The sequence below is a fragment of the Silene latifolia genome, chromosome 11 (assembly GCF_048544455.1).
Source record: "Silene latifolia isolate original U9 population chromosome 11, ASM4854445v1, whole genome shotgun sequence".
NCBI classification, from domain to species: Eukaryota; Viridiplantae; Streptophyta; class Magnoliopsida; order Caryophyllales; family Caryophyllaceae; genus Silene; species Silene latifolia.
The window spans coordinates 76,300,052-76,311,924 of NC_133536.1; the positions used below are offsets into that span (position 1 = coordinate 76,300,052).

General features: G+C 36.5%; 1 protein-coding gene across 1 annotated transcript; it reads right to left on the reverse strand.

The window, feature by feature from the left end:
- Positions 1-4,118: 4,118 nt before the first annotated feature.
- Positions 4,119-7,171, reverse strand: LOC141613570 (putative mitochondrial protein AtMg00240). Its single transcript, XM_074432309.1, has 2 exons — positions 6,718-7,171; positions 4,119-4,135 (listed from the first exon to the last, which is right to left on the reverse strand). Exons 1-2 carry the CDS (start codon positions 7,169-7,171, stop codon positions 4,119-4,121), a joined length of 471 nt encoding a protein of 156 aa, XP_074288410.1.
- Between the last annotated feature and the right edge of the window lie 4,702 nt (positions 7,172-11,873).

An 11,873-nucleotide genomic window follows, 5' to 3' on the forward strand; every position in this document is an offset into this window, starting at 1 on the left:
TCCCTCGCGATGCTCACCCGCACCAATCACTATCTTCGAGGAATGGTCCTGGATTAAGCATAAATTACGAGAAAATTGGATAGTCAAAGAATCGTCAAGTAATAAACTAGAAACTGAAATAAGGTGACATTGAAGATTGGGGCCATATAAAACATCACGTAAAATAAATAGATTGGAAAGAATTATGTCCCCACTTTTTGTCACTGTAGTTCGGTCTCCATTCGGAAGTCCGACGGATAAGGGAGCGATATTACGAATATTATAAAAATGCGATAAGCAACCCGACATATGGTGGGATGCTCCGGTATCAATAATCCAAGAAGAAAGAGGAATATTACCATTGAGTCGATCATTATTTGCTTTGTGTGCCTGCCATAGCTGAGCTAATTCGGCCCGATCAGCGGGATTTAAATTATTCAAATCCACGCCATCAAAAGTAGCAGCACCGGATGATGATGGAACCTGAGTGTTTACCTGACCCATATTGACACGAGGCACGGTCTGAACTGACGGGTTTACGGCCTGAGCAGAGGCACGTTTCTGTCGCCCACGAGTATCCGGTACAACAACTATCTGACTTGGGTCATTCGGGTCAGGACCCACATAAATTCTATCCCGAGGTCTATCCCCCCACCAGTCCGGGAAATTCCCGGTGACCCGAAAACAGTTTGTGTAATGGTGACCTGCACGTTTGCAAGCAATGCACTTTGTGGGTGGATTTGCAGGTTGGTTTTTTGGAGCTTTGGTTGACTCGATTATTGGTCGAACTAGATTGTACCCGTGCTGCGAAGATCATAGGGTCAGACCGAGTTTCGGGGGTGGCGGAATTTAAAGAGCTACGCATACCTTCTTCTTGTAACAATCGGCTATAAATCTGATTGAGGTTTGGTAGGGGTTCTGTTCCAAGAATATGGGAACGGAGGGTAGCAAAACGAGAGTCGAGACCCATAAGGAAGGAACGTACCCGTTTCTTCTCGCGTTGGCGGCCGAGGAGCGTGAGCATGTTGCAGGAGCACGGATTACAGGCAAAAGTCGGAAATCCGTCATTAGCAATGAGATCATCCCATAACTTTTTGATGCGCCCGTAATAAGCCATTATCGTCTCCGTCGGCCCCTGTTTACAAGAATTAATATCGTTTTCTAATTGAAATATGTAAGAATCATTTACCACTGTAAAACGCTGCTTGATATCGGTCCATAGGAGAGTAGCATCGTCTTGCAAAGAAATAGATGTACGAAGGTCAGCTTCGATAGTATTAAAAATCCATGCCGAGACAAGGGCATTGGCAGATCTCCAGGCTTTGAAATCGGGATCGTTTTCTGCTGGTTTGGAGATCGTTCCGTCAATGTAATCGAGCTTGCCTTTGGCAAGGAGAGCGAGACGGAAACAACGAGACCAATCGTCATAATTCTTGCCTGTAAATTCAACGTGTGTGATCTTCGCTCCTGGATTTTCGACGGGAACGATCGAGTAGGATGCAGGGGTTTTGGTTTCGGAGGTTGCTGTGTTCGTCATTATCGTGAAGAACACATAAGATTTTCGAAATTATTGTGATTTGATTTTATTCCTGAAACAATGATACCATATTAGAAATCGGAAATTATCGGAATATATATTATTGCTATTCAATCGTGTGTTTACAGGGGAATGCCTTGTAGCTATTTATACATTAAGGGAGCTAAGCTAATTACAGAAACAAATAATCTAACAGCTAGAAATATAATATTTACGGAAACGATATCAAACAAATATTATGTGCAATATATATGGTGCTGGAATCATGGGTGAGCAACGGCTCCTTGGAGCAACGACTCTGATCTTATTAGGAATTTAACATAAGGTCACTATGATTAAGCCCGTTCTACCTATTATTGTGGGCTTTTGTTAGTCTTAATCTTGTCAGTAATAATCCTTATTTGCTAGAGTAATCAATTAAATGTGATTAATAATTTATCCATCAAATTGTGAACAATAATTAATAAACTATAGGCGATTTTAACAATTGAATATTATTAACAAACTATATCCGATTTTAACAATTTTATTTCTATAAAAGTCTTAACATAATTATGATGAATAATGAATATAATTATATTATCAATATTAAATATGATTTCATTTTAAAAGTACAGTGTGTTTCGGTTGAAAAATGATTTTTTTGGTTCCAATAAGCGCACTTATGTCGCGGTTGAGAATCGAATCCCCAACTTCATGGTTGGAGGAAGAGAGCTCTACCACTTGAGCCGACTCTTGTTCTAAAAAAATAATAAAATAAAAGACATTATAAACTTTTTGCTAACCCATATTCTGACAGTAACTGGACCTGCGACTCGATTCACCCGATCCGTTTGACAAATCTAGCTCCCAATGCATCTGACATTGGATATTCCAGGCAAAATTGGCTTTGACATTGTTCAATTGTAGAAATTCAGCCCAATTGCTCAGGCTTTACAAGTTCTCTTTGTCGAAGGAACGTTTGTAGTATTGGGCTGGGCCTGTTAATCATCCTTTGTCATTAATCTTTTGTGATTAGTAAATGAACACATAACAAAACAAAACTGTAATCACAGTTCACGCGTGACAAGAGGGTGAGCAAAAGTTTTCTAATAACAATGGCACAAATTCTTGTTTCAGATTAATGTATTCGTCTTAAGACAATAAGACGGGTCAAGTCGGCCCTTATTAATCAAATTACTCCCTCCAATTCGCTATAATGTTCCCTCTTTCCCGAAACGGATTATTCAAGTAATGTTCCCCTTTCTTTTTTTGGTAACTTTTATTCTTATTTTATTCATCCCTCTCTCCTATTACCAAACCTCACACAACTCTTTTACTTTTATTTTATTACTTTCCTTAATGTTTTGGCCCCACAACTCCTTATTTAACTCCTAATAATTCATCTCTCTCCTATCAACAAACCCCACATTTGTCCTTTATTCATTTTTATTCATTTTTCTTAAGTATTGTGCCGATCTTAAAGGGGATCATTATGATAAATTGGAGGGAGTATATTGGATAGTTGCTTTTAGTCATTGTCATTCTTTTAGTGCTCTGTAAAATGTGTCATATCATTGTCCTAGCTCCTATTATTTTATTAGATACAAGTACAAAGAACATTAAATACATGAAAGACTATCATTGCTATCAGTGGATTATTCACTACCACCTCCATAATATTTTATTTATTTGTTTTGCTCTCAAAGGAATTCATTTACATAATTTTCTTTGTGTATGACAATCCTTCATTTTAACAATTTAACTACTTATCTTTCATATGCTAAATGTCAATTTAATGCATCCTGATAAACACATGTTACCGCTTTTAGATTTATTGTCTATTCTTATATGCAATTTGTCACCATACCTATTTTTGCACACATTTACACGTAAGCACGTGAACATTTCGTGACCATATCGGATCAATTTGTATCCATACTGATTCACTTTATCTTAATGACACTATCAAATTTTAAGTGGTAACCTTGTATGTTAATATGGTCACATGTTAACTATTACATAATGACAACATTGATTTGTCAACATTAACAGGTTTTCACAAATAGGATTATACATCCAGTTGTACCATAAGCATGGTACAACCAAGGTATAAGAATCCGAGCTTATATGTATTCTTTCTGAGCTAATTTAAAGTTCATGTTTTTAATGTGTAAATGGATGAACTGAATACTTTCTAATAAAGCTCATATTCTTTAACATAAAGCTCGGATACTTTATTACAAAGTTCAGATTCTACACCGTACAACATATACAACTGGTTGTATAGTCCATGAATTGGCAGGTTTTGGATCTAGTCATTTCCATCTCCTTTCAATATTTCTTACTTGGTAACATATTTGTCAAAATTGGTAATATATTAAATTTTGGCGAGTTATATTACTTGTGAGAATTGTCACCATAGTTACTGAAGATGTTCTTATATTTTCTTGTCTTAAGTTTAACCGAGTTATATGCAAAATCCTTGAAACACAACTGGTAACAAATGCTTCATAAATCATCACCAATTAAACACAAATGGTTACAAAGTAATAAAACATACAGTCATTTTTTATTCACGAATGGTAATATATTAGACAAAGTTAATAATATAATTATTATACTACTTGTAGGTGATACCTATAACATCAAACACATTATTAGACATTAACTATAAAAAAAAGTCATTGGGCAACAAGAAGTGGTAACAAATTTAATATGCAAAAAAGAGTGTCAAATATATTAAAAAGGATTATTCAAAATCCATCACAATTTTAAATAAAATGGTAACTTATTTACTATGTGTATATATATATACATGATTATATTCGTATCACATGAGTATATTTGTATCATAAATGGTGACATAGTGCACAAAGACAGTAACATATTATAAAAAAAAACACCAGAAATCCATATTTTTGAAGTATTTTCAAAAGCAAGAAACAAAATTAAAGAAAACCCATATTTTCTGTGTTTCAAATCAAATTGAAAACACAGGTGGTACCTAATACATCAATCACGTTATTAGACATTTATTATAATAAAAAAAAAGGTCATTATGCAACAAGAAATGATAACAAATTTATAAAATATGCAAAAAGAAACGAGTGTCAAATATACAAAAAAGGATTATTCAAAATCCATCACAATTTTAAATAAAATGGTAACATATTTACTATGTGTTTATACACAGGATTATAATCGTATCACATGAGTATATTTAAATAGTAAATGGTGACATAGTACACAAAGACAGTAACATAATATATAAAAAATCCAAGAAATCCGTATTTTTGAAGTTAGTAATATAATTAAAATTGAAGACACCAAACCCTATAATTATTGAAATCAACATATTTTGAAATTTTTTACAAACAATGACCATTACAATTTGGCTGTGAAGCCTTCTTTTTCAATGGTGATTTACTTAAAACTGTTTATTTTCACCCTTTTTTGTTGTTATCAATAAAAAAAATTCATCAAAATGAAAACTCGGAAAAAGGAATGTTGAGAAAGATGATAAACAAAATAAATAATAAAATTTAAAGGTTAACAAGCAAAATTAATCAGATCTTTTTGACCTTATTTTGTAGTGTTGAGATGAATTTTTTGTATAAAGATGGATGAGATTGCTTGTGAATGAAGATGATGATGAGGTCTGAGATGATAAAGAGAGGTGATTTGTATGTAAAACAATGGGAGGATGAGAGCGGCACAAAGTTTAATAAATGAACTGTCACTTCTTCATGATACGACCTTTCAAAAGAAGGTCTTCGAATCTTGCAAAGTTTTGATGAGAGTCGATTTTATCTAACCTGATAGATTGTGGACGATAAACTAACAACATTCGTAGTACCACATAATAAACCATTAGGAGACTCTGCATTCTTGACAATGCTAACATAAAAATCAACATAATTTTTATTGAAAAGAGCAAACCCATCAATTGATGGGGACGTCCTAAAGAGAGGACATAAAACTCCTTTAACGAGAGGACAAAAATCAAGAATCTCATGTTTTTGCATTTGATGATGACTTGCCACTGGGATTTAGGCGGGCCGCCTAGGCAAGTGGGCAACTCCCCATGGGTTAGTGTTGGCTCGTCCTTTGCTGCTTTGCCTTGGTCTTCTTTTTTCTCTTCTTTTTTTTTGTTGGCTATTCATCCTCGCCTAGGATCAAGTCAGTTTCATCAAGACTGTTACTCTGTTTTTTGCTTCGCCTTCCATACTTGGGATAAGTCGGTACAACTAATCGATATAAATCCGAAACGGAAACAACACATGAATACGCATAAAATTTAATATATACAACACCATTTTTGGCTCTTCGAATATAACTTAATCGGTGCTATAAATACACATAAATATCTTATCATTAAGTAATACATTATCTAATTTTAAAGGAAGGCATGCCTCAGCCCGTGAGCCATTCAAACAGTCAATGTTTGCCATGTGTAATTCAATTTGTTATCTTGTTTTTTTTTTTTACATTATTAAAAGTTAGAGTATAGTAATATAAGAGGAAGAGCACTTCTTTTTTTGTTGTGGAAAAATATGGATGAAGAAGAAAGAAAGGTGATGGAAAACTGAAAATAGTGGCTTAGTCAGACTTAAATTTCGGTGGAGTCAAAAGTTAAAAGATTGATAGATAAATTGTCATTACTAGAAGTCCAACGCAATTTGATGAACTGATTATTGGTAATGGTTAAGATTATTATTGCTTTCGATCTCAATAGAGTGATACAATGTCTAAAATATAAACAACATCGACTATAAATCCTAGATACAAAGATAGCCAAATCATATCCTACATACAAGGAAACCGAAGATTTCCATATCACGATGATATTATTACGATATGATCACATAATAATACACTAGAATATTCTATGAAATATTCTAACACTCCCCCTCAAGTGGAACCACTTGACGGTTCAATCCCCATCTTGATTTGTAGTCGGCTAAACAATTCTCCTCCGAGAGCTTTTGTAAACAAATCTACAACTTGATCCTTGCTTCAAACGTGTTGTGGTACTATCGTGTTTTCGACCAAGTGTTGTCAAATGAAATGACAATCAATGTTAATGTGCTTTGTTCTATCATGAAACACCGAGTTTTTATCGATCTGGACAACGGTAAGATTATCGCAATAGATACACATAATATGTGCGTGCTTTATGCCTAAGGACAATAAGAAAGACTTCAGCCATACTAACTCACTCGTCAAAGTTGCCATCGCCCTATACTCCGCTTCGGCCATGGAACGTGCCTTCGTCCCTTGCATTTTAGTCTTCAAGGAGACTGAGGTGTTACCTAAGGCAACAAAGTATCCACTCAAAGACCGCGTTATCAATGGACAACTTGCCCAATCAGAGTCCGTATACCCATTGTGCTGCAAGTCTGACATACTATCCGTTACTATACCTTTGCCCAGATTTTTCTTCAAATAACGCACCAATCGTAAAGCAGCTTCCCAATGCTCCTTGCGTGACTCATGAACGAATTGTGATAATAGGTGTACTGCGTACACTAAATCTGGCCAAGTAATGGTCAAATAAACCAGGCGTCCAACTAGTCGTCTATACTTCATTGGATCCCTTATAACATATCCCTTTGCTAGAGCTAGATTATGATTTTGTTGGATCAGAGTGTCAACGGGCTTTGCTCCTGACATCCTTGTCTCCTTGATAATTTCGAGTGCATATTTGCACTGGCTAAAAAACAAAACACGTGCTCCCGCTGCCACTTCGATTCCCAAAAAAAATTTTAGCCGCCCTAGGTCGTTGATACCAACTTTTGAATTAAGGAACATTTAAAACGATCACATGTTTCTCAATCGTTTCCTACCATTATCATATCGTTTACCTATACTAGCACACCAATAAAAATTCCATCCTTGTTGTAAGTAAACAACGAGTAATCCGCAAGCGACTGAGAAGAACCGTATGTCCTCAAAGAATCGGTTAATTTAGCGAACCAATTCCTTTTGGCCTGCTACAAACCATAGACCGATTTTAACAATTTACAAACCTAACTTGGTCGAGCAGTTTTGAATCCTTGTGGGAGTTTCATGTAAACTTCCTCATTTAAATCCCCATGAAGAAAGGCGTTATTTACATCCAACTGATCTATTGACCAATCTTTCCTAATCGCCACAGCTAGCAAATATCGCACACTAGTCATCTCCGCCACAGGTGCTTATGTCTCATGGTAATCCACCCCTTCAACTTAGGTTAAACCTTGAGCAACCAATCTCACTTTGTACCTTTCAATGAGCCATTGTCTTTATATTTACCTTGTACACCCACTTGCACCCTATGAGTCTTTTACCATCAGGCAAGTCGACAACTTTCCATGTTCTGTTCTTTTCGAAAGCTTGTATTTCTTTCCCCATGGCCTCGCGCCATTTCTGACTTTTGACGGCCTCAAAATAGTGAGTGGGCTCTTTCACGGCATCGATGGTAGCCAAGTAAGAAATGTGAGACAAAGAAAAACAACTAGCAATGCCTTGATTAATTTTTGGGTAATGAGTACATTTATTTGAGGTCGTTTACGGAATCGAGTGAGCAAGGTTTGCGGGGTTTATTACTTTTGTGGATATGCAAATATAATCGCTCTTCCAGTAGGGTTTTATTTTCTTTTGATGTCCTTTCCCCCTGCTGTAAAGTACTCTCGTCATTTGCATTATCGATAAGTTCCACGGGCTCGGAATTATCAATATTACCCGAGGTCTCAGTCTGGACTGCATCTCTGGAATTTCAGTCCCCCTGATCCTGTAGGATTTAACCCCCTTGGTTCTCACCATTCTTGTCTTTGGGTCGGTCTTTATTGTGAACGTACAAAGGCATCCATGGACTTTCAAATTATTCAACCCATTTTTTCACCATATAAAACTTCATAGGGAGTCCGTCCGTTTGATACGGGAGTTGGTCTTCTATTAATTAAATACTCATCGGCCAAACCACACTCCCCCCAAAACTCTATCGGCAAACATGCTTGAAACCGTAAAGCTCTAGCCTTCTCTAGTATATGTCTATGTTTTCTTTGTACCCCTTATTTTGTTGAGGTGTATCGATATTGCTAGATTCCCAAACAATTCTGTTTTCTTTATAATAACACAACATTGGTCCTTATTTAAATCCAGTACAATTATCACTTTGCACCACTTTCACTTCTTTGCCAAATTGAGTTCTTGTCATTTTAATTTTTTTTTGCATTCCTACCTCGGTTCTATATATCGTCAAATAAACCCAGACTCCCATACTATAATCATCGACTATATTCAAAAAATAATGGGCACCAGACAAATTACTTGTACGATATGGACCCTGGATATCAATGAATTAATTTAAATAAAACATGATTTCTTTTATTATTAAGGGTAAAACTAGAACGGTTTTTGTTTTGCTCTGCAACAAGAGTCACAAATATGTTTTAGATCCCAAGCAAATTGTTTCAAATAAAATTTGAAAAACGAGAAAGAATACTAATTGAAGGGTTACAGAGCCACATATGCCATAGTCGAGCTTTCTCTATCACCGTTGTTCTCCTAGCCACTTGTGCACTAGTTGGCGTGAAGTAATAAACCCCGGTTCACTGCTCATCACGTCCAATCGTTGTCCTCATAATTAGGTTATGTATTAAACAATAATTAGAACAGAAGACACTACATAGTTATTTTCTTTAACAAATTGTTAAATGGAAATAAGATCGCAGGTCAACTAAGGCACATATAAAACTTCTTTTAATTCGAAATTGGATGGCAAAATTACTCATCCATGCTCACGAGTCACCACCTTTAGACAGTCCAGTAGTCGAGGGATCTCTATTCTAGATATCCGTTAATAAACATCGATTACCTGTCATGTGGTGCGATGCACCACTGTCAAGAAGCCATTCACTCATAGCACTATCATTCATACCTGATAGTTTAGTGCTACCTTTTGGATTGTCTTGTAAGAGAGAGCGAAAACGATCAACTTCGTCAGAGGTCAAAGTATTGTCTGATTGTCGTGGTTCGGCGTTAGAGAAAGACTGAACTGCGTTGGGTGAAAGTAAATGCGCCGCCCTCGACCACCAGAACGTCCTCCTTAGCCTCTGCGTCGTCCGTCTCTGCCTTGGCCGCCTCGTCCTTTAGGCCGGTAGCCATGCTTCTCCCAACAATTTTCGTCGACATGATAGCTAGTACTTCTAACAATAGGTGCACTGTGGAGGTTTTTTCTCATCTTACTGTAGACACTCCGTTTCAGCACCTCGCGCCAAACACACAGTGATGATTGAGCCGCATGTTTAGCATATGTCGCGATTTTATGACTTTTCTTAAATCGGTTAGTAAAAGATAACTCGTACAGTTGTGTCTATCCCTTGGTTGTCATCTAGGTGTCATTACGGTCGTTTTGACAGTAATTAGAGTACATTTGGAGTCCGGATAAAAAACCGTTTACATTTTCTAAAACCGTCAAACCCGAGTCAAAAAGCAATGTGCTTTCTACCTAAGGTTAAGATGTCATAAAATGTTAGGAATATATCTCATTTTGAGTCCCATGTCACTTCTTTGGGCTAAACTTAAATTTACATTATAAAATGTGCATTTCATTAAGCTAAAATGACAACCCGACCTTTAGACCCGTTTTATGAGGTGATAACAACTTTTTTGAGTCTGGTCTATTTCACACAAAGTTCTAGATATTTCTCTTAGCTTTCAAAAACCACCAAAAGAGCCTTAATCCGAGTCTATTAGAGAAAGTTATGCTTAAAATACGATAGGCTGTCAAATGCGCTTTTTTGCACAGAAGGGAACTACCCGAGAGAGGACGCACCTGGGTATGCGCCTCTTTTGTGGGACGCAGGACCTACTACGCCTTTTCTAAAGGTTTTCTTTTGGTCCAAGTTTCCGTGTGTCAACCTAAGTCGGTTGTTTCCTTTCCTAATTTCGCCATACCTTGTAGAATAATAGGGGGGTCTATCATTTTTTTGAGCTCGAAATAAACAGTCCGTAAAAGTGTTCAATTCCCGTTTTCAATTCTTATCATTTCTCGAAGGATGGACACATTTTTTGCATGCAACAATGATTACCAACAACATTTTGCAAAAACTGGCCAGAAATTAAACCTTGACAGCCGGTCCATTCATGAATCAAAGAGAAGCTCAAAAATGCAAGATTCCAAAGGACACATGACCTCATATGGTCCCCTTTTGTACAAGCAAAATGCCAAGACAATTAAAGGATAAAAGCACAACTTTTAGAGGCAAAATAACAGCTCTATTGCTGCTGCCAAAACGTGATGTTGTTGCCCAAAGAGAGCTGCCATTTTGTCTTATTTTTGCATTATTTCAAATTTGTATTTTGTCCATTTCCTCTTTAAATTGTAACCCTTAGATGTAGCTTTTAGATTGATGGTTTAGATGTAGTTTGAGACTCTATTTAAAGAGCTCCAACCCCTTGTAACAAATCAGATTTGATGAATTGAAAAACAAAGTTTGTTGTGTCAAAACACAATGTTTAGAGTTTGCCTAAGGGCTACTCTTGTTAGTGAGGATAGTTTAATTTTGTGCTTGCTTAAATTAAACTAAACTTGTTGTCCGGAATTAAGAGCTAATCTTGTGCTTGCTTAGCTTAGTTCTTAATTCTTATCTTGCTTGAATTAGGGAGTTAAACTTGTGCTTGCTTAGTTTAACTTTCTAAATCGAGTGCTTGAGTTGGGGAGTTAAACTTGTGCTTGCTTAGTTTAACTTTTCAAATCAAGGAGCGTGTGAAATTTCTCTACCATGTGCTTGCTTTGGGGATTAATTTCACATTCATATCTTTCTTTTTATGTTCAACGAAACAAGGAAATAAGAGTCCCAATTTGAACAGCCCAAAACCGAGACAAACCTCAATGTAAACGGCCTGTTTTGGGTCGTTTTTGGTGTTGTTTCTCGGCTTGAGTTGTTATTTAACTAGTTTGCAACGGTCCCTTGTAACGTTGCATTCGTGTTATTTTTTTAACCTTGTTTTTACCTCGTTTTTTCGCTGTTTTTAAAGGATTTGACAAAGGGAGAAACTATTTTTTTTAAGTATGCCAAATTCGTGCATACCCTATGGTAGCTCAATTGCAATTCGTAAGGACCCTAGGGGTTTAAACTACAAATTGGTATCAGAGCTTAGGCTCTTGCATTTTCTTAAATCAAGACGGTCTTGGAAAACGAGAGATCGTGGGTGTGCAACGGAGCTTCCTTTCAAACCTGTGCTTGCTTGGTTTGTAGGTACTACCTTATGCCTATTAAGGGTGCTTGTGCTTGCTTAGTGCCTTGGATAAGGATAGTTAGCAAGAGGGTTCTAAATCTGTGCTTGCTTGATTAGAATCGATCTTGTTATTGTCTTCTTCTTCATCATC

What these genes read in the sequence shown, in the direction of transcription:
- LOC141613570 (XM_074432309.1), bottom strand. Translation starts at nt 7,171, where the DNA reads ATGTCAGGAGCAAAGCCCGTTGACACTCTGATCCAACAAAATCATAAT.